Genomic DNA, 24,922 nt, shown 5'->3' with positions numbered 1-24,922 from the left:
GGTAGCTGGTTAATCTGTCGATCCCGAATGTTGTCAATGACACCTGATAGCGATCGTTACTCGTATTAGGGAATATATCCACAAACCCACAGTGAAGTAGCATGGTGGAATAAGCTCTGATCCTTCTCCTGGAGGAAGGCTGGACTAATCAATATATTTTTATTATAATTTATAAATACGTTATATTTTTTTTAATACGTTAAATAACATTTATACATGTCAGTATAAGAAGTAAATAAATTATTTTTTTTACTTTATTTTATTTAGAGCATATTCACTGTAAGCAATGATTCTATTCAATTGTTCGTTTTCAAACAACTACTGAATTTAATTTACCTCACTTTTATAGACATAAGCTTCATTATCCTTTGTAATCGCCCCGAGGGGCAACATTGTGGGCAACGTCATTAAAACTTAATAATGACTGCTTCAATTCGCTCTGAGCTATCAACGTAGGTCATGCAGTTTTTAAGTAGAAAATATGACAGGTAACTACAATTTGTGTTTGGTTTGAATAGATAATAAATTAATTCATTTATAATTAACGGGGTTGATGTATGTGTATGAATCAAACTATAAAACTAAAATTATGATGCAACTAGATTAAAATAATAACACGTTTAACACGCTAAAATTATGACGTGAGAAGTCTCAGCAGCATCTGCGTAAGTAACTGTGCTGAATTATGAACTTGTATATTGATAATTTTTTTAAGGCTACATGTTTTATAGTATGTTATAGTTTGCACTAACAGTAGTAGATACCCGATAGTATTATAATAACCAGACGTTTTCAGTTAACGTCTAATCAAAATCCTTTTGAACAAAATAACCCGTAATGTCCTTACGACTTTCATAGATAATATATCGATACTTTTTTATTTTATTTATCGATATCAGTAGTAAATAATTGACAATAAAATATAATAAAGTACCTAATTTTAGAAGTAATATTATAAATTTATGATAAACCTCCATTAATAGTTATAAATAATGTACACATTTAATACGAGGGTAAAAAAAAACACTGTAGAGAGAGCACAATTAATATGAAGAATGCGGAGTCGCTGTCGTATTATAACATACTTTATTTAACTTGCGTTGTATTTATATACGAGTAGGTACATATGCTCGTTAGGGTGGAATCTTGCAACATAATTTAGAAGTTTATATTTTTCACCGATTAAGTTGAAAAAAAAATCGTTTAGTTTTGATGACAATGAATAGTTAGCTGTGTGACGTTATTCTAAATCAAATATGGCGGACTTCTTAAGGTTTTTAATGCACCCCTACAATATGGGTATTAAATATATTTAAAAAATGCTTATTTACTTTTATTTAAACCAAAGCTCTTTAAAAAAAATACTTTTAATGTTTTACATAATATGGAAAACATGAAATCGACACTGATTTATACGTTTACAATGCTCTTAACTGTACTGCCAGAACTGTGTCAACCACGGATGTCAACTGTGTTTGAAGCACGCAATCCGGTGCGCTAAGATGACTTGAAACGTCTACAACGTATTTCAACAACAAATTGTGACAGGTGTCAAAATTTATTAAAATCTTCAATATTCATCTAACATTGAAACAAAATTATACAAATTATTTTGTAATAAATTCTGGTTCAGATTTAGATTAAATATATTTTCTATACAAAAATTTAATGAAATCAATAAAGGGTTTTAGGATGAAATGGTTCCGTTACAATGAACAAACGTATTTCTTGCTTGGGCGAGCCTTTTGAAGTATATATTTACATTTTTTTTAATTCATTACACGATTTTTTGTTTTGTACCGACTAAATATATTTAAAAAATATTGAACAATATCGAAGGCTTTCTCGATATCGATTTTACAAAGAAATGCGAGATTATTTATATATATTCAATGACTAAGAATATTCTAAAATTTCAAAATTACGTTAAATTAAAATTTTGCACGAGTAATTTCAAAGTTCAAGCCATTTTCTCAATTAGTGTAGCGTAGACCGAATTAACGACCCGCGTCACTTTATTACCCGCTCACAGTAACCTACTCTCTATATTGTGCTTAACTCCTAAAATTCAATAAACGAACTACTTCGATGAGATGAAAATTATAGTTATGAAAAGATATGAATTATTCGTTAAGCTAAAAATGACTAAACTAGTATTTTTCTATTGAAAATGGACAGTTCATTTAGTTTTAAATTTTACTTTATTTTTGCTATATATTATTACTACGGTATTAGTTTGGTGTTAGGCAGGGGCGGCTCGTGACATTTTTGGATGGGGATTTACAAAACATATACGAAAGGTTTGAGCTTACCATTGATTTATTTGTATAGAAACTCTATTCCGTCCATGCAGATTCACTACTGCAGGCGCCATCACCAAACACCAGACACGGAAAACAAAATAATTTATTGCTTTCTTCACATCCACACAGCCAAAGGATTTTGAAAATTTGTTCAGATTTAAAAACATGCGTAAAATAATTAAAACTTTTTTGAGTAAGTTGTAAGTACAATCTCATTACAATCAGTACAACTTAATGCCAAATATACGTAATATACACTATTGTATAGGCATAGTAGAACAGAAATAATTTAATGTAGTATAGTATAGTAGATACTTAATATAACGAAATATAGGATTTAAAATTACACAGGTAAATATTTGGAGCAGCGCTCTTTAGGACGAGCCGCCTCTGGTGTTGGAGCCAGTGTCTTGTGCCGTGGTGGTTAGAAAAAATTAGGTACCCGAATGTTGGTTAAATAAGTGGACTGTATTTTTTAAGGTATCGTATATTAATTCAAATATAAAAAATAAAAAAGTTGGAAAAAAGGACAAGTGGACGGTTAGGATTCGAGGGTTAAAGAATAATAGTGATGGCTCAGCGTCAGGGATCGGAATCGAATAGGCGGTCGCAGCGTTCCCACCATCGCTAGTCGCCCCGCTGCCTTCCGTGGTCCACGCCCCGCGAATTAGAACCACAAGTGGGTTGCTCACGTCCAAAGGTCTGGCGAGTCTGTGTCCTTTACATTTGGATTGATAGAGGTCATAGGGTCATCAAGTAAAAAAAAACATCAAACGAGAAAATAAATACGGTATCTAGTAGAAGTATATATACAGACAATAATGTAAATGCTCTTAATTCCATTTATTTTTGATTGAAAAGCTTCAAAGCAAAAGATGTATTCGATATATTAAGGAGGATCTACAAATAAATTCGCTGTCAGCAAGAAAATTTTATTGAAAGAGTCTTTTCAAATACATCACATCAAATACGCTTGACAGTCCATCATTTATCAATATTTAATATTAATACGTATTGGAGCAATATCCTATATATAAGATCTTCACTTCATAACTTAAGCCACAATTTCATGAATTGAAAATTTTGTATGAACTAGTAATACGAGTATGTAATTGATTGTTAGTTTCATTTAACATTCACCTTAACTGGATGTTATATTTTTAATCCTGAGATGAATTTAGTCTAATCTTTAAGATAAAATTAAATTTTAATTATGTCCTAAATCCATTTAATGATTAAATTTTTGTTAGTAGGAGAGTCTGAGTTCTGAGTCCTAAGAAAATGAAACTCTGTTCATACAGTAAAAACTTAATAAATGGCCCTTTGAAAAGTTTACTGAAAGAGTACTAAAAGTTAACGAAGCACTCTGAAACTTTGTACACCTAAGAATCGGATTAAATTACTTACAGGTACTTTATTGATGAAATAAACCTTTCTGTGCGATCGAGAGAATGTAATAAAATATCTACTAAAGTAAATTATTAATGTAAGTGTTACTTACTAACTTCTAATTTTATTATATAACTAGCTAAACCCGCAAACGTCGTTTTGTCATATATGTTATTAACCCTCTTAATGCCCCCCTTATAACTTAGGGGTATAAAAAATAAATGTTCGCCGATTCTCAGACCTAAACGATTTGCACATAAAATTTCATAAAAATCGGTCCAGCCGTTTCGGAGGAGTATGGTAACTAACATTGTGACACGAGAATTTTATGTTGGTATAAAATGTTACCTTTATGAAATCTCAGTGATTACAAACGTAATTGAAAATAACTCTGGTTCACTATTAATATTATTATAGTGAGCGAATTATTTGCACTGCAAGTATTTGGTTCATTCGGGAACAAAATATTTAAATTTAAGATATCCTTTATTTTATTCTGTATAAAAACACGTTTTTAAAGTACATTTCCGCTTTAAAATTCCATAAGAATAGAGATCTGAGAAAACTAAAAGAAAAAGGTTTTAATATAATTGAGCATAATTTCATATTTTAATTCAATATTCGGAGACAGAAGATGAGGCGATCCGAGTAAATCCACTTTTAGGAAATGGAAAGGGAATCGAATTGGGGCGGATTTCGTGTCCCCGCATTCGTAGACTCGATTATTATATTCGTTGCTTTGCGGACATCGAGAAAGATCCTGTCATACACACCTCGACATAATTTTCGACGTTTCCTCAAGTTATTTTAGTAACATAATTAATTGCAAATATGCATTATGGTTTTTGAAGTGAAATTTCTTTAGGCGCATGAGGGTAAAATTTTTACGGATGAAACGCAATAATAATAATATCGGCATCACAAAATGTGCAACGTTCTCGTCGCACAACAGAGCCACCTAGCTTGTACTATAGTAACTACAAAGGTTAATATCGATAGTATTACATTGCAAAGTAACTAGATGGCGTTGGAACGGAAATCTAAGGCTTTAGATTGTTTTTCTTTACGTTTACGCGAAATAAACTAAAATTAGTCAATTAGTAATTAATATTAAAAACTAAGACCTGACTATAAAAACAAATACATCATTGACACTAAAAGACTTTGGTAGAGGTTTTCTTTTTGTGATGTTTTCAGAGTATTCTAAAGATCGATACTTAAATACTATATTTATATATGAATACAAGCTGACTTCTCAAACGTTGTTTTGCCATATATGTTATTAACCCCCTTAATCCCTTTACAACTTACGGGTATGAAAAATAGATGTTGGCCGATTCTCAGACCTATCCGATATGAACACAAAATTACACAGAAATCGGTCCAGCCGTTTAGGAGGAATATGGTAACTAACATTGTGACACGAAAATTTCATATATAAGATATATATATCATACATGTTTACAATATATTAGGCAGTAGCGTATTAAAATGAATTACCTATAAGCAATTTAATTTAATTATTACTTCCTTATCATCATTTTATATTGAATTTTTTAAAACAGAAAAAGTCCCACAAGACGAAGCTTGTAGTCGCAATTGACGACATCGCATAACTGTAAGGACGGGTATATTAACTCGCATTTTTTTAAGTACTTATTCAAAGCAAATGAACTAATTTAGGAGAATATAATAAAGTCCATGTGAAGAGACTCGCACTCTTGCAATGTTGCGAGAAATCCCTTTTATGTGTCGAGTATGGGCTTACATAATGAGAGGGCTTATGTTGTAGAGTTATATTTCTCTAAACTGAAGTTTCGGGTTTTTTACAAAAAAAAAAAATATTTACTGTTGCATATTGTATCATCATTTCAGCCTATTACAGTCCACTGCTGGACATAGGCCTCCACAAGTTCGCGTCAAAAATGGAGTGAACTCATGGGTTTTGCCCATAGTCACCACGCTGGGCAGGCGGGTTAGTGATCGCAGGGCTGGCTTTTCGCACCGAAGACGCTGCTGCCCGTCTTCGACCTGTGTATTTCAAAGCCAGCAGTTGGATGGCTATCCCGCCATCGGTCAATGCATATTATATAATTGAAACAAATAATAAATTAACTAGCTACGAGTACCTTACAAGTGTAATAAAATTTATAATTAGATATTTGTTATACGTAGTAACAAAAAAAAAATGGCACTTAATTAGAACCATAACCTGTTCTACCCCATGTCTATGTATTTTTAATTGACTTAAATTTATTTTTTCGTAATATTTTGATTTTACATTTTGAATACAGTTGTTGAATAATGATAAGAAAAAAAAATACAAGATAACAAACAACATAAATAAATAATGCTTTTGATGCATTTTTTAGTTTTACACAACTTTACTTTTTTATTTTCTATAATATTTATATAGAGATACTAACATAAAATAAAAACAAAAAAAAACGTAATCGTGCCTAATGTAACTCCTATTCTTAATGTTTTCATACATTGTCATCCAGGTATTTGTATGATACTCCGTTCTAGTAATAAGAAAGGATACATTTTTACTCGATTCAGTATGAAATTTACTAATGAGAAGGTTTTAAAAAGTCTAGGAATAAAACACAAACCAACCATTATGAAACATATAACTTTCTGCTTTTCGACACATTAAACAATATATACTACCACCTAGAGTAATTACTTTTAAACAAGTCTCTTTTTTATAGCGATGCGTTCTATTTTGCCACATATGCCTGCTTCGTTTCAATTTTAATAAAATTATACTATACTATGACCTTATACTACCATCCAACAGAACGGAGTGGAAATGCTTTATTTGATTCTAAGTAATTATCCTTTTCACATCACTTTCTATTTCTGTTTTTGTAGTGGCATGTTCGTGATTTGGCTTCTTTTTCCATTTGGAAGGATCTTAGCTTGTGACCTAGTTGTAACCGATGTGATAAAAACTGTTTAAAATAGTATTACATTTTTTATTACCTACTATAATTTCACAAACATAACCCTAACAATATCGAGAGAAGAATGAAAAAAATGTATTCTGAGCAAGTTTAAATAATCTAACCAAAGCTTCGCAAGCATATGTAATTTAGTAGCTTAGAAATATTCTGAAAACATTTTCAATGTGTCAGTCAATATGTTATTGCATTTATTTATTTTTTCTATTTTTTTTCTCTCTTTGCGTTACTTCAAAACTTGTTATTCAATACGATGGTAGATGTATTACAAAGTTTCGGTGCATTTCGCGATGTTTTAGAAAAATATAGCAGTTAATTTTATTGAATAAGAGATAGAAAAGTAGATAAAGTTTGTAAGTCTGAATTTAAGGAGGTCACTGAGATAAATCAGGTCGTGAAAGGGATTAGTTATGTTTCTACCTTTTCAACATAACTGAAAATATAGCTAAGAAAACTCGCATTAAATTTATTAAGTGCTAAAAGCTAAAATTATTTTCATAATGCTACAGACTAGACAGAAAATTCATTTGAACGTAGCAATCCTGTAGACCTACGAGCAATATTACTCAATAGTGTATGAATCTTTTGATGTTCATAAGTGCATGAAACATTGCACATATTAAACAATAGACGGTTAATAACTGCAGAAATATGTTTTGCTATCGAGATGTTTGTATCTGTAGTCGTGTGCGAACAAAATATGAAATAGGTATGTTTTGGTTTATGATTTGTTACTCGGCTTATAAAAATACAAATAACCTGGAACTACAAATATTTACAATATAATATACAAGATTTTATTTATATTTTAATTGTTAAATAATTTTAATTCGAAGTTAAATTTTAAAATTAAGTTTTGTTGGTATTTTTTTACTAAAATCTTACATAGAAATGAATATTTTTCTCCCTTAATATTTCAAAACATACGGTTATCACTGCTTTGAAACAAAACCAAGAAAACTTTAATTATTACGTATTTCAATTTCTATTTCACTTCAAAATTATCAATCACGTTTGAATGAAATCCACGGTTCTAAAAAGTGGGTCAATATATTGTGAAAATGTAAGAAAATTTGTTTAAATTCAAATTATCTCATCAGTAGCGTAATATAAAATAACCATTACTTTTTTTGAATATATATATATATTTTATCTTAGCAAATTAGGTAGTTATTTTTCTAAAAATACAACCATACAAAAAAAAAACCAAAATTAAATTTAAAAAAAATAGAAAAATTATATAAAGGCATCCAAACATCACATAAATTGGATCCAAATAAATTGGATTCTCCATCACGAGCTTCTGTGAAAAATGGATTGCGAACTTTAGGCTACGTTTTTCATATTGCACAAAAAAACGAAACAACGTAATAAATCTAAGCCCAAGCAATTTTATTGAACTAAGGCAAACAATGATAAATAGTGTCACTGGTTAGTTCCTCTCAATGTAGCGCTAACCTCAAAACGTTTACGAAACCCCACAACGAGTTCCGCTTATCTTGTTCATTCTTGTTTCTAATTCTATAAAATGTAAACTTTGAGGTTAAAACAACAAAGTTACTTTAATCATAACAAATTAACGACATATTATTTGGCTCGCGGTAAAATAACATAAATTGTTGAAATGTTTGCTTGCCAATGAATAGACGAGGTATTTCTCTATCAAAATCAATGTTGAAATAAAAGTCAAGTATAAACATATTAAATGTATTTAATTTCTCGAGCGTATAAAGTTAGGTCTGGTTTAACAACGTTAGAAGCTCATAATCCAAGGGATATTTTTTTCAAAAGGAAAATAAAATAAAACAGCGAAAGTGCCAAGAATTTTTTTTTCCTAAGTCAATTTGCTAAATCATCGCTAATGCTTTTAAAAAAAAAGGTCAACACAAAAATCTTCGTTGAAATTGAAAAGTCATGCACGAATAAATCAAGCGGCTGGAATAAATTTGCATCGTTCCTCGTTTTTACAAGCAAACCTGAGGAATTTTATAAATCAACCTGTATCTATACATATACAGACTCGAGCACAAGCTTTTGCTAAATAGCATTATAGGAAAGCAAGGAATACTAGTTATTCAAGTTAGTGCATTTTTTAAAACACGAATGTCTGTTAAATATAAGGTACTACGAGTATTACGAATTGTAATGTGTTACTGTGATATAGTGGTCCTGTTGTTCAACACATTGAAATTAAGTTTTTCAAAAGTTCAGACGTTGTTGCCTAGTCATATTTACTAGTTGAACTCAATTTAATAGTATAGCAATTTTAAGAATCAGGTTTTGAATATATAAGATAATGAGTTGAAACAAAAAATCACGAAAATTGGGAGATATATCTTTGTCTCTCATGTCACAATGTCAGTTACCATAATCCTCTGAAACGATTCGATCGAGAATCAACCAACATCTATTTTTCATACCCTAAGTTATAAGGGGGGGTTAGTTTAATTAAGGGGTTAATAACATATATGGCAAAACAACGTTTACGGGGTCAGCTAGTTATTGTATAGATATTATATTATATACATTGGTGAGTTGAACTAGGTCATGCGAGTCACATTCTTGTCCTAATATTTATATATTTTGTGATCGTTAAAAAAATTGCAAATAAATTCTACATATATTTAAAAAATCGAAAAGTTTTTACACACTTTTTTATACAAACTTATTTTCAAACGTCTACTAATAGTTACAACAACAAAACTGTTAATTTCGTAAAACTAAAATTGTGTAAATAAAAAATATGGTACTGTTTTTAGTATGGTACTGTTTTAGAAACCTTTTCGTAGTATTTCTAGCTGAATGCTTTATGTACGGATGGTGTCCACCCGTAATAAAATTAAAAAAAAAAATACGGCATAGAACGTGCGCACTCAGCTGTCTATTGGAAATAGTTATCGTCGTTCTAAAGAAAAATATACGTTGGTATTTGAAGAGCAAGAATTATGACACAAGTTTTTTATTCACCTAACCTTAAAGAGAGAAATACGATTTTTTTAACCCGAAAGTGCCTTTTCCTAAGACGAATATAATGATAATTTAATTTATTATTACGTGCAAGAAATTAAAAAAAATCAAAATAAAAAATGTATTTATATTCTTTTTTTTTTTAATTAAGTATGATCAATATGAAGCTACCATCGATTACGCTGTGTGATTACGGCTTTCAGAATATAGCCACCCACTCTCTTCTTGTGGGTGTCGTAAGAAGCGACTAAGTGATAACACAGTTTCATTACCACCTTGGAACTTAAAAAGCCGACCGATGGCGGGATAACCATCCAACTGCTGGCTTTGAAATGCACAGATCGAAGACGGGCAGCAGCGTCTTTGGCGCGACAAAGCCAGCCCTGCGGTCACCAATCCGCTTGCCCAGCGTGGTGACTATGGGCAAAACACACGCGAACTTGTGGACTGTAATAGGCTGAAACGATACCACCGATTCGGAATATAGATTCTGCAGAGAAGAATAGGACAGAAACTTCGCAGTCACTCTTTAAAAAAAATTCAATCACTGTAAATACAGACATACCTTGTATGAAATAGTTTAGGAAATAGTCGCTGTAGAGATCGTCGAACTTCGTTAGAAAGTGGCACTCAAAAAGAAGAATAGTCTCAGATCAAGGTATTCACTTTTAAAGAACATTTGCATAGATTAGAATTCTTTTAAAATTCCGATATCTCGTAATGTTCACTTAAGATATAATGCATATTATTAAGAGCTTTATTACTGTAGATGTATGTAGGTATGTGTGACACACTTTCATTGACCGAGCACCCTGCTGTGGTAGACAAAGAGTGAAAATTCATATCCCGCTGTGTGGAGATTTAATAAAATATATCTAAAACCTTTTCATGACATTATAAGAAAATTATATGTTTTATATTTTAATACTATGATAATTATTCATTAGCAAAGGAGGTACATCTTTTTTTCTGTTTTTTTCTTAGAACTAAATATTAATCTGGTTCATATCTTAACCTAACACTTTGTATATTACTGATTTTTATTTAGTACAAGATGGCCCGGTAAACTTCGCATCATCTACATAAAAAAATATATAAATAATATTTATTTATTAATAACATAAATATTTATTTAGTTTGTGAAAAATATGATAAATAACTTTTTGAATGCACCTATAAATTGACAACACAGTGACATTTTTTTTACAAAAGACATCAAATGTGTCAGTCAGGAAAATTTTGTATTAGAAAATTGAATTCGTTTTTAGTATTTTCTGTTTATTATAATTTTTATTTCTCACCGTTTAAACCTTCCCTGAACACTCACAGATACAAAACTTTAAATCCAAATAAAATAGCTACAGGTACATTATATACATAAAACATCACTGTTTTATTTTTGCAATAAAGTGATGTCAATTTTTTCACTTCATTTTCGGAAAAAATGTTTCGTCTAAAATTTATCCGTCGCAAAATTGGATGAAACGTAACCCTCGTAGTCACAGTCTGCGCTCAGCTGTTACACGACATGTTAAAATAAGTCGCTATCCCGTTAAAACGATATTTTTGACAAGGGATTCTCGCAACCTTTTTCACATACATAGAATTAAAAATATCTATGTGGAAAATATTTCATCTATTTAAGTACGGCAGTTCGTCAGCATGACAACATGTTCCCGAATTCGAGCAAATATTTGTCATTGACAATCGTTTATAACTTTTTATTAAAACGGACGATTTGATTGACTATTTCTTTATTTGAAAACCAACAAATTTGACAAATAGTGCTACGCTACAGCCGAGAACGGAAACATGTTTATGTAAATATTTTAGCATACCAACAACAAAAACTAAAAGGATTGATTTATGTTATGCATATATTTTTCAATATTGAACCTTTGTCGATTGTGGTTAATACTGTAAAAGATTGTGATTTTTAACCGACTTCCAAAAAAGGAGGAGGTTCTCAATTCGACTGTATTTTTTTTTTTTTTTTTATGTATGTTACATCAGAACTTTTGACTGGGTGGAGCAATTTCGGCAAATTTTCTTTTAATCGAAAGGTGGTGTGTGCCAATTGGTCCCATTTAAATTTATTTGAGATCTAACAACTACTTTTCGAGCTATATCTAATAATGCGTTTTTACTTGACGCTTTTTTCGTCGACCTACGTTGTATTATACCGCATAACTTTCTACTGGATGTACCCATGTTGATAATTCTTTTTTTGTTGGTAAGGAGATATTCCAAGTTTAGTACCATGATAAGGAAACTAGGATCTGATGATGGAATCCCAGAGAAATCGAGGGAACTTCTTGAAAATCCGCAATAACTTTTTACTGGGTGCACCGATTTTGATAATTTTTAATTTAATCGAAAGCTGATGTTAGTCATGTGGTTACACATAAATTTTATTGAGATCTGATAACTACTTTTTGAGTAATCTTTGATAACGCGCAGTTACTTGACTATTTTTTCGTCGATCTACGTTGTAATACTCGTAGATGTAATTGAAGTCGGTTTTTTTTTCGTTTGCGAGCAAACACAATTATTTTACTATAAATATGACCATTGTATGTAAGTGAAAATATAAATTTTTAATGTCTTCAATAAATAAAATTAATTTAAAATAACTTACGTGTACAATGTCTCGGTTCATCCGAAGCGTCACCACAATCGTTGCTGCCGTCACAGAATCTATTAATCGGTATGCATTTTTTATTATAACATTGATATTCAGATATACGGCATCTACTATCGTTGCCGTGAAGCACTGGCAGTGGTTCAGGCTCTGGTATATTTTTATATTGAACAGCATTTTGTTGTACCGCCTTTGGAGCATCAGCGACTACATCTCCGTCGGTCAGCTTTATCAGCGTTATGATAATTGCTCCAATCAACAACGAATTGGTGTTGATATCTGTAACAATAAAAAATAATAGTTACATTTTAAATTTTTTTTATATAAATATTAAATTTGTGTATTGGCAAATGTTAAAATGTTAAAGGCCTACCAAAGAAACGTTTCCATGCGGGTTAAACACTTACAGCTACAATTTTATAGTTATCATTATTTCACGCGTTTATTACAGTCCACGTTTCTTACGGTTTTTGTAATAGTAATTAATATTTTATGTACTTTGCAAGACATTTAGAGATTCATTTTGATTTATGTTGATTAGGTTAATTTAACAATAAGTTTCTATAATTTTGTTCCTATTAGTAATTTGCATAGTCTACAGCGTTTCAAACCATAACTATGTCACGATATGTAATATTGACTGGACTTGTAATCTCTATACTTACATGGCATTAAATTGTACTCAAATTAGTCCTACATAGAATGCAAATTATAACAAGTTAATTAACGCGAACTCTGAAGTTAATTATTATTAGTTGGGTGTAGGAACTAATTGAACCAAATATAACACAAGTTCCACGCTCACTTGATTAGTAGATGTTAGCTTTTAATTTAATTTTATTGACATTACAATCGAAATATACTAAATACCTGTGTGATTTGTTTTATTTGTAAATAATATTAATTAATATTCAACAAAACAATATTTCGTCGGGTTCGATACCGTATTTAGCTCGATAATATGCGGGAAGTATAAAATTTTTGAAAGAAATTACATCTTATTAAATTTTAATAAAGTAAATGACAAATGAAAACGAAACAAAAATTATGTAAAATAATAAGTTTCTCCACACTAGAAATACGTTTGACGGAATCTAAACTTAACACTGCGTATAAAGTTACCTGCTAAAGCTTTTCCTAAATCAAAGAAAGATAGGAACTTACAATCGCTATTCTGATTCACCTATCAATTACAAAAACTATTTCTACTAAAAGGTAATAATCTTTATGAGGTATATAGGTATGAATGACAAGAATCGAAGAAGACTTGACCAACTGAAGACTTAACACACTAATCAAAGAAAGTCAGTGAGACCTACAAGCACAAGACAGACCAGAAACTAATACTGAGGGAGGAAATTTCCTGCTTAAAATATGGATCAGCCTCGACCTTATAGAAAATCATAGCTAAATAATACTGTTTTCAAGCAGTGTTGCGTTTCTGTTGGTGAGTTAGGGCCAGAGCTCTTGGGGGAATTGAGGATAGGGTCGGCAACGCGCTTTCGATGCTTCTGGTGTTGCAGTCGTCTATAAGCTAGGGTAATCGCTTAGCATGAGGTGAGCCTTACGCTTGTTTGCCAACCTATTTATATAAAAAAAATTACTTGAAAAGATCGTAGGTTATTGTACTTATATAACTTTGTGATTATTTGTTACTCCTGAATATTTTATACTCTGGTTAATGTTCTATTTATTACAGTTTTCTTTGAAAACTGCAATCTTTTTAAATCAAATTATATCATTATAAATTCAGTAAATTTATAAACTCGAAAGTTTTCATTTATTTTGAGTCGTACTTGACGTACAAAACTTTTTATCACGCCGAGTTGTAAAGTAAAACGAAGTACCATACCCGCGAGAAACTGTAATCAATCTTGCTTGAGCCGTCTCAATGACACCTTTTCTTCATACTATTGGATTTCAACAAAATATAAATTAAAATAAAAACATTTTTTCATTATCTACTAAAGAATTGTTACATCTATAGTAAAAATGTTACAAAGAATGTTTTTAAGTATATCTCAAAATTTTAATAACGGCGTATTACCAACCAGATATTAAATAACCTACAATATTTATTTTCTAATTGTCAATACAGAAATAATTACAGAATTTTCGTGTTTTGAATTTCTCATTATAATATCACTATTGTACGAATTATAACAGCATTTCTACACAGCTGAGCTCAGTGGTTTTGAAAGTGATACTACTATGTGATAAAGTGATACTCTTGTACTATTGTAGTCTTCTAATAATGTATGAAATTGTTTTCAATAATTACGGGTAAAACTTTTTGGTTGTCATTTAAACCCTATTTTTATTACATTAGCGTATTCCTTATCATATCTATATATAATCCTTAATAAATTTAATTAAACAAACTACTAGAGTTAGGAATTTCGTAACTATCACTCTAATATTATAAAATTACTTCTAATTCAACATAAACTTGAATTTATGTGAATTGAATCTAAACAAAATAACTAGCGGACTCATTAAGAAAGGTCGGAAGAATTCGCGATATTTCATTGAAATTAACTTTGAATTCAAAGCTTTGGATTTTTTTTTTTTATTTTACGACAAAAATATTGAAACCGGAGGGAAAATAATCGACTGTTTCATTTAAATTAGTATCGAAGTAGATACGTTGGATACGAATTACACAATATCAATTCATTCTTATTCAAAATATTTTTTATTAATATTAGACGTTGATTCAAATTTCGTTTGTGACTACATTTTTTATTATCTATATAAAAAGTATAATTTTTGATAAGTGACATACATGTAGATAGTGTGGGTTACTGATGTTTTATATACCACAAGGATGGTTAACAAGTGTATGGTCCGCCTGATGGTAAAAGGCTACCGTAACCACCTGTAGACCAGGTTTATCATAAGTACTGTACCAACCAAAGAGCTCTGGTTGCCTTACTCATCACAGGAACACGATAGCACTTGAGGACGGTTTTTACTAAACTGTAGTCTTTTGTAATGTATCTCTCTCTAAGTCAGCCTGCTCCAGATTTTGAATAAGTTTCGTGTTGTTAACAACCGCTCTGGTGCAGAGGTGCAAGTATTCACCTAAAACACCAACTGTTTGCTGGCTTGATTCCCGTTCGAGATAGATATTTGTATTTCTACATATTTTTCTTTCTGGTTTAGATGTCTGTTTTTGTGGGTCTCCCGTGCTTTGGAGAGCACGCTAAGCCGTCGATCCCGGTTTTTATCATAAGTACCTGATAGTAATTGTTACTCATACGAACACATTCGCAAAACCCGCAGTAGTTCAACGTGGTGGATTAAGTTCCAGTCCTTCTTCTACATAGAGAAAGAGGCCTATGGCACAGGAGTGGAATGTTACAGGCTGGATCCTCATCGTCGGCCTACCCCAAAATAAATAATTAGTTATATGAGTTAAATAGTATGATTAAAGACTTATAAATCGTAAAGCATGCCGCTACGCCTGTTGCAACTGTAGCAAACGTTTTCAATCGCTAGGAATGTGGTGGAAACTCAAGGTCACATAAATGAAACCTTGTTAAGAAAAACGTATTTACTAACTCAATAATTGTCTTCAGTGTGCCAATTAATGTAAAAGTATTTTTTTTTAATCTATTAAATCCAACTTGTATATAACGTTTAAGATTTATTTTCTTTCTTTTCTGTAGAAATACGTTACAGATTACCCCATAAAGAAAGTGCTTCAGATTTTTGAACGTGCGTATGGATAAATACCCATACGCACGTCCGTAAGTACTTCAGAAATACCCATTTATAAGAATAATATATGTATATTGACAACTGTTCTGGAAAAGTGGCAAAATTCTATTTGGACCTTGATGGTGGTCTTTTTACAAACAAATATTTTGGTATGGCATAAACATGCAGATGCCTATGTTCAGCATTCGATATGAGCTGTTTTTTGAGTAAAAAGAGTGTTGAGGACAACGAGTCTCGAAGAACATATAAAGACGCCAGTCTCTGCTATTATCATAAGCACTTAATATTAATCGTTAATTTTTATACTTGAATTATCTGCGAACCAACCATCCCCTCCATTCTCAAATATAGAATAACAGGCCTCACCCATCCTGTAACGTAACACACAAAGCTAAATTCTTAAAATTCGGCGATTTCTTTTAAATTTTTGTAGAAATAAATTATTTGGTACCTAATAGTTAAAGTTTTTTTTAACGCTGTGAAATGCTTTTAGGACGCACCCTGTTGACGAGGCCGGCGGGCGATCGGGGTTCTCGGCCCGACTGAACAAGCCAGAATACCCACTAAAATGCAGCGGTGCCATCATTGTTATAGCAAGGCACCACGGGACCGTTTTCGCTTGCTACCGTGACGGCCCGACGGTTGGCCCGCCTGTGCAGGTCGAATTCGTCTATAGAACGCTCACGGGTACCGTGAGCACTCTATTACCCCGGTGGCGAGTGGGAAGAATGGTACTCTTCTCCCACTCTATTGCAAAGGGTGAAGGAGTACATATCAGCGTCTTCTTCTCCCTGGTCGTTTCCTGCGAAGCGACAAGCGAAATAACCCTCGAGAGTGTGTCGCGCCGTCCCTATCGTCTCGACCGTTACCGGTACACTTCCGCGAGCACCTGTATCTGGATTTTTGAAATTATAGTTTACTGTAACCATATTCAACATCAACTAAAATTTTCTACTACTACTAACTCAGTTTTAAGCATAGCTTTAACATCAGATGACTTCCGCTAAATTCCTGCAGATCAGAAAATGATCAGAGAGCCTATAAAAAAAATCAGTATGATTAATGTTGTGTTTTAAAATCAAACTATGAATCATCATAGTTTAGATATATTAACAGTAACTTAAATGAGTTTTGTTTAATGAAAACAATTTACAGTCAGTATGAACTAAAATATAGTTAATCCCTTATTACGTTGGACTATGTTCACCTGACCTAAATAATATTATTGTTAGATCTAAATGCTATTCATACCCGATTGGTCTAGATTGTTATCACATGCAATGATAATAACCGTAACATTTATTTTTATTTTATTTTATTTTTATTTATTTGGAAAACAAACAGTGTTTCATTACAAAAAAAAACATATCCAAATTAAAACTATACACCAATTACATCTTTTCACAAATAAAGCAATACATAGCAAGTTATTCCCGTTCAAAGTGTTACGAGTAAAAATGTTATGTAATAAAGGTCAAGATATCATCTCTTATTAGATATACAAACACATGGAATAATATATTTGTAGGTATACGCTACATTAAAAAAACAGCCAAGTGCGAGTCGGACTCGCGCACGAAGGGTTCCGTACCATTGACTAAACTAAATATAAATAAATGTTCCGTAAAATATTTAATTGTTAAATAAAACTACATATGTTTTGAATATTTCAAGCGTTTACCTGGTGCTGATTTTAATATCGGGCAAACAGCGACAAAAAATCATTTTTGTTGTATGAGAGCCCTTCTAATCATTTTTTTGTTATAATTTCATTATTTATTATTAAAGTATTTTGTAAATATTTCAAGTGCCTACCTGTTACTATTTATTGATATCGAGCAAAAATAGACAAAAAATCGCGTTTGTTGTATGGGAGCCTCCTTAATTTTTAATTTTATTTTGTTTTTTGTATTTTTTGTTATAGCGTCAATAGAAAGACATAATTTGTAAAAATTTCAACTGTCTAGCCATCGCGGTTCTTGAGATACAGCCTGGTGACAGTCAGATGGATAGACTTACCGCTGGACGAACAGACAGCGAAGTCTTAATAATAGGGTCCCGTTTTTACCCTTTGAGTACGGAACCCTAAAAAGTATTGAGAATCGATTTTTAAGTACTTTTGATAATTTTAACCTTAAGGAAGATTTAATAATACTACTTTCAAGAAGTGTTGTGTTCTTGTGGTGAGTAAGCTTGCAATAGTTCTAGTGTTACAGGCGTCTATAGGCTACGGTAACCGCCATCTATTAGGGAGACCGTACGTTTGTTTGATGACCTATTCGTATAAAAAAAAGATGTTTGATCTAACATGTCAAAAAGCAATTATAAATGACACATTATGCACACTAGTCGTCACTACGATTTTATTATATACATATCCTACTAATATTATAAATGCGAAAGTTTTTATGTATGGATGTATGGATGCTTGTTCCTCTTTCACGCAAAAACTACTGAATGGATTTTAATGAAAGTTTAGAATAATATAGTTTATAATACATTAGAATAACACATAGGCTACATTTTATAAAGATAGTGTGTGAATTGTCCAAAATATAAAGATAATTGTCAAGTAAGTCGGAAAAAAAATCTGCCATCTGCGAGCTATTCTGGCGTACGCCGTAAATACTGTGGAGCCGTAGCGTGCATATCATATAGGCAGAAAGGTACTGCCTAACTAGGCATGTTACTAAAAATGATATATAAAACATGAACATTACAATTATTTTTGAATACATATTTTTGAAAAAGACATAAATCATAATTCAATTTAAATCCGCTTCCAAAAAATCCGCCGTCATATATGCGATATCAGCGCTTCTTGCGCATCGACGACGACGGGCCTTTTATGAAACTTCTGCCTATAATCAATGTTATGTCTGCTTATAATAACAAATGTTAACAATGACACTAAGACATTATATAATCCTACAATTTTATAATGTCGCGCGTGTCATATGGAATACGAACAAAGTATTGTGTTTTTAACATTGGTCGATTTAATAACGAAATTAGGCACAGCCTAAGAATAACCTGTCAAATTAAATTGTCTTGAATTCGATACCGTTTGTACTAATAATTATGATTTTTGACACGGTCGTATAATCGCATCCGCCAAATCATTCCCCAGAGTAATATTATGACAATTCACTTTTAATTTTTTGTATGTGCGTTCTTGTTATTAGTAAAAATATTAATATATTAGTGATGAATAAGTTTACTTGTGAAATATGTAACGGAGACGTATGTTTTATGAAAGTAAATAGTGGATCGAAATTCAAGACGTTCGATTTTACAGATAAATTAAAAATTGTTCAGGCGTATCGATTTAACACATAAATAACAATGACGTTATAATTTTTCATTTATTAATAAATAAACAAGTACTTTCATTAAGCATACAATTTCGTAACTAATTAATAGTGTTATCAATGATTTTCTACGTTTGACACAAACGAAATTATCAGAGTGCCGGCCTTATGAGATGACTATGTCTATCCAGTAACTAATTTGTTTGATAGGTATCAGTTGGTTGCTGTACTTATATTTTTTTATGCCTGCATCATTAGTATAAATGCACTTTACGTGTCCAATAATTTACTTGTCTGTTCTTGAAATTGTCTAAAAGCCTCTATTCCCAACAAAATTGAAATAAATGAGAAAAATTGCGAGAAAGTAAGTGCAGAGTGACTGTTCATATTTTGTTGACTGCCTACCCTGTCTAAAAACTTTATGCACGCCACTGCTGTAGAGTTTACACTTATACAATGTATCAGAGAAATGTTTATCTTAATCAGTCGTACAAAAAAGTCCGAGACAACATATTATATCTATATTTTATGTGTAAGCCATTATCGCCAAAATAGTGAAACATAAAAACAATAAAAATTGTTAATATATTTCTAATGCACATTTGGTAGTAACAAATTGGTTTTTATACGGCAGAACCAATTTTGATTACTTTTGGTATAAACATAAGATACTTGAAGATACTCGAAGTACTTACTAATCCTGCTCAGACGAAGTCGAGAACATTATATATAAACACGGTCGAATTGAGTAGCCTCCTCCTTTTTGAAGTCGGTTAAAAAATAAAATGTAATTAAATTAAAAATACCGTTGAATAATTTAGTATTCGAAATAGATGTAGTGGTCCGTAGTAGATTTTATGGAATAAAATCCGGCTATTTCTCATGTAATTTTTAGACTGAAACGTGATTTTGATTTTTTAATACATATTAAAATTACCAACGCAACTATTTTTCTAACGCGTTAGTAAATAACCGTGTTAGCGTATACTTTGTGTAATGTCCTTCTCTTATATTCAAAATTAAACATGTTCAAAGTTACGTTAACCTGTACAGTTTGTAGCAGCCATAAAATTTTAGGTAAACTATGTGCCCAATCCGCATAGGAGCGGCGTGGTGGATTAAGCTCTGATCCCACTCCTACATGGGGAAAGAGGCATTTGACTTGAAGTGGGATATTAGAGGCTGAAGCGTATGAGAAAAATAAGTATAATGGGGCACCAGCCACGTGCTATATTAAACGTGTTACATTCGATCCCTAATAACTTAAAGTTTAATCGGGATGCATTAAATATAGAAGATTCTTTGGAGCCAAATAGTTTCGACAGTTCCAATCCCTGGGCAGACAACTATTAAATTTATACATTTTAAATAACAAAGTCGAATAGGTAATTTAGGATGAATCTCTTTCGATGGTCTAGACGACATATGAAAATTATGTCACAAAGCCACTACACTTACTACAGTGATAGAGGTCAGAAGCAATTAAAACAAATACGTTCTTGTCCATAATAATAATTTTGTTTTTGTTTTGTTTCTCTTTGTGATTAAATTTTAGTCGTTTTTGTTTGTTAAACTTATTTGTTTTGTGTAATACAATTGGATATAAACAAAGAATCCGTCAATTCATTTAGAGAATTGGGTAATTACGAATAAATTTCTGCTCAATCTTCTCTAATCCGTTTCTTTTTACGGTTTTGTTTTAATATAAATAAATGTACAAAAATCGTCACTAGAAGTAAGCTTTAATATGTTTGTATATTAATTACCAAAGCTTGTGCCTTTTACAAAATGTCAAATTTTAGCACTTTCTTTACATGTTTTATTTCTAAATTATTCATTAATTTTGATATACTCGTTAATAAAGTATATTATAGTGTATACTGAGTATTGTGACTATATTTTGAATGACAGTGTAAGCTTTAAAAGTATTGTGCGAATGTTTGTCTATTTTTCTTTTTGCAAAACTATGATGATTTAAGGATTAATTTGGTAATACACTTAATGTGTTACTATTATTTATCTGCGAAATGCTAATTTTATATAACAGAAAAATTACAAAGATGAGAAGATTTTTTTTAAATACTATTTTACCAACAAACAACAAGGAACGGCATCAACTCGGAAATAGCCCCTTGCGGATTTGTAACATTTGTAATACATTATACTACAAATTATTATTATAGTTACAACTGCGCTTATATTATTATAGTGATAGTTTAATTTAAGATACAGATAACTGTCAAACGTAGTTCATAGCATATAATTCTATTGATATTGACAATGTTTGATTAATTCCATTCAAAATTACAACATAATGAAGTTGAAATAACAATGTGCAAATATTTAACACCTCCGTAGCCAATCGATACCCGGATCGCTTAGCAGAGTCAACGCCGTATGTTTCAGTGCGATTATCTTAGTTATTATCATATCAATCAACAACTATGCCTTAAGACAGTAAAAACAATATACGTAAAATAATTATTTTTAAAGGTAAAAAATCATTTTAATAAATACTTCAAAATTAACAGTATTGATAAACATTTTAAATACCTACGTCGTTAACAAAAAATTAATTTCACAAAATATCCAAACATTTGAAAGCGTAAAAATCTTTGTTACATTCAACATAATTTTATAATATTTCGAGTACAAATCAAACCCTAATACCAATAAATCTCTCTTAGCTATGGAGCGCGCCAAAGAAACACACATACCTACATATGCTTACTCCGCATAAACATTACCTACAGGCGAGCAAATATCCTTTATAGTATTGTGTTTGATGGATATGACGGCAACCTTGGTTTATGGCATATGACAAACGATATTTTGGCTCTCCCTCGGGAGACATGAAATTGTGCTGAAACACGTTAGCTATTGTTATGTTTGTTTTAATTTTTGTAACAAATAAAATAAATAAAAAAGAAATATCTTTTAAGTAGATTTTTTTTATTTAAACAATAATATTGCACACGATATTTGCTTGACTACTATAAATTAAAATAATTTCGTTTGTATTTTACTAGATAAATTTATAGGAATAAAATATGGTCACATTTTTTCCAATATATTTCTTCGTGATAAATTATTTTTAAATGCTTTTAATAAATTTTAACCTAAAAATATATACATGAAAAATATATTGAATAACGAAACAAAAGATGTTTATTCAAATCAAAACACACTGTAGGTAATCTATAATCTATCTATCTATACATTATATAAAAGCGAAAGGTCACTCATCACGAAATCTCCGAAACTAGAACACCTACAAACTTGAAATGTGGCAGGTAGGCTCCTTATAAGACGTAGGCATCCGCTAAGAACGGATTTTACGAAACTCGACCCCTAAGGGGGTAAAACGGGGGTTGAAAGTTTGTATAAAAGTCCTATGTTTTTGAAGTAAGAGACTTGAAATTTAAAATGTATGCTCTATAGATGGTGAAGAGGTGTCAAAATAATGTATCTTTAGAAATTAACTCTCTTTTGGGGTTAAAACGGGGGATGGTAGGTTGACTCACTCATCACGAAATCTCCGAATTTTAACAGCTACAAACTTATTATTTGGCAGGTAGGTTTTTTATAAAGCGTAGACATCTGCTAAGAACGGATTTTATGAAACTCGACCCCTAAGGAAATAAAACGGGGGTTGGAAGTTTGTATGAAAGTCCTATGTTTTTGAAGTAAGAGACTTGAAATTTAAATTGTATGCTTTATAGATAGTGAGAAGGTGTTTGAATAATGTGTCTTTACAAATCAACACCCTTTTGGGATTAAAACGGAGGATGGTAGGTTGACTCACTCATCATGAAATCTCCGAAACTATAACAGCTACAAACTTGAAATTTTAGCGGGTAAGTTCCTTATAGAGCGTAGACATATAATAAGAACTGATTTTACGAAACTCGACCCCTAAGGGGATAAAATGGGGGTTGAAAGTTTGTATGAAAGTCCTATGTTTTTGAAGTAAGAGACTTGAAATTTAAAATCTATGCTCTATAGATGGTGAGGAGTTGTCCAAATAATACATCATAATCTATATATATATATAAAAGAGAAGGTCACTGACTCACTCATCACGAGAACTCAAAAACCATCCACCCAAGATGGACAAAGATGAAATTTGGCAGGGAGGTAGATTATAGTTAGTAGACGTCCGCTAAGAACGGATTTTGCGATATTATACCTAAGAGGGTTTAATTGGGGTTGATAGTTTGTATGAAACATATACAGCAGAGTCGGTTTAAAGGAAAATAGCCGCGTTTGCAGCCCTAAGTGTTCAAGAAACGTTTATATTGATCACTTATAAGTAGTGCAAAAAATATATATTTTATATAATATCTAACCTTTACGTTACTAGGATAATTTATTACTAGGATATTTTATATACCCCTGTCGTCACGGAGTCAGGGAGGAGCGTGCGTTACGCTATTCCGTGGCATATATTTACGTAGAACCATATTAAAAACTAAATTGCATGCAGTATACTTTAAACATATTTACACTACAATACTATATTATTACTAAATTATTTCATACCACAATTCTGATGAATTCAACGAACCATTTTGTTCAACGTGACGCGCGCTTCACGTGGACGTAGTCGCGGGCAATAGTTAGTGTATTTATTATAAAACAAAGTCCCCAAAAATGTATGTGATCGATTTCCTCAAAATCTACTGAACGGATTTTCGTGCGGTTTCACCAATGGAGAGAGGGTTTCAAGAGAAGAGGCGTACGGAACGGTTAAGCCGATTTTGATGAGAGTTTCACTGGAAGTTTGCTGGGAAAACTTTGTGACACACTGATTTCAACGCGGGCGTAGCCGCGGGCACAGCTAGTATATTATATTTATGCGAGTATTAATATTTATCAACGACAGTAAGTAAATTAATATACTGTTCTGAGTTACATAATATATTATTGATTTATTTTAATCTAAATAAAAGTTATACTAATTAAACATTTAGTTATATAAAGGACTAAACTTTTCGAATTCTCATCGTTGAGTGGCTTTGAACTTTACAAAAGCATTTGTAGCATTCACTAAGCGTGGAAGTTGGTTAATATTGTGGTACCGGTAAAGGTAGTAAGCCCGATTAAATACTAGGAAATTTGAATAATTTCACCGTCCTAAATACCGAAGTTAGACCTGAATAACAAAATAAATTGCATTCTTTCCCACATAAACCATCGTGTGATTTCACTTAGACTCAAGTAACAATAATATTTATAATAATATTAACCCGTTGTTTGAATTGTATTTGTTATCAAGCAGCGTATTTCACTTTAATTAATCGAATTGCTACTTGAATACTATTTTAATAAATGTCATATTCGTTAAGATGATTTTTTGTGTACAGTATCAAAAATTTTCTTTTGTTAATCATAAAATAAAAGTCAATCAAACGTTGAGGTTGTAATATCAATTCTAATATCTCAGTTTAATGGAAGGATGTCAGTTTAATAACACCTTGTGTATATATATATATATATATATATATATATATATATATATATATATATATATATATATATATAAGCCATAGAAATGTAAATATAAGAAAATAATAAATAAATCAAACTTGTTATACGTATAAGACAATAAATAGATGTGTA

General features: G+C 31.3%; 1 protein-coding gene across 1 annotated transcript in view; it reads right to left on the bottom strand.

The window, feature by feature from the left end:
* Window positions 1-24,922, bottom strand: part of LOC123653864 — a 124,721-nt gene that overhangs the window by 90,997 nt on the left and 8,802 nt on the right. Inside the window, exons 3-5 of the mRNA XM_045589842.1 lie at window positions 16,698-16,884; window positions 16,296-16,360; window positions 12,264-12,545 (exon numbers count right to left, since the gene is read on the bottom strand). Of these exons, the coding sequence (XP_045445798.1) occupies window positions 12,264-12,545; window positions 16,296-16,360; window positions 16,698-16,884 (534 nt within the window). The remainder of the gene's footprint in view (window positions 1-12,263; window positions 12,546-16,295; window positions 16,361-16,697; window positions 16,885-24,922) is intronic.

Source organism: Melitaea cinxia, chromosome 5, assembly GCF_905220565.1.
Source record: "Melitaea cinxia chromosome 5, ilMelCinx1.1, whole genome shotgun sequence".
NCBI lineage: Eukaryota > Metazoa > Arthropoda > Insecta > Lepidoptera > Nymphalidae > Melitaea > Melitaea cinxia.
This window is presented reverse-complemented; position numbering and strand designations above follow the sequence as displayed.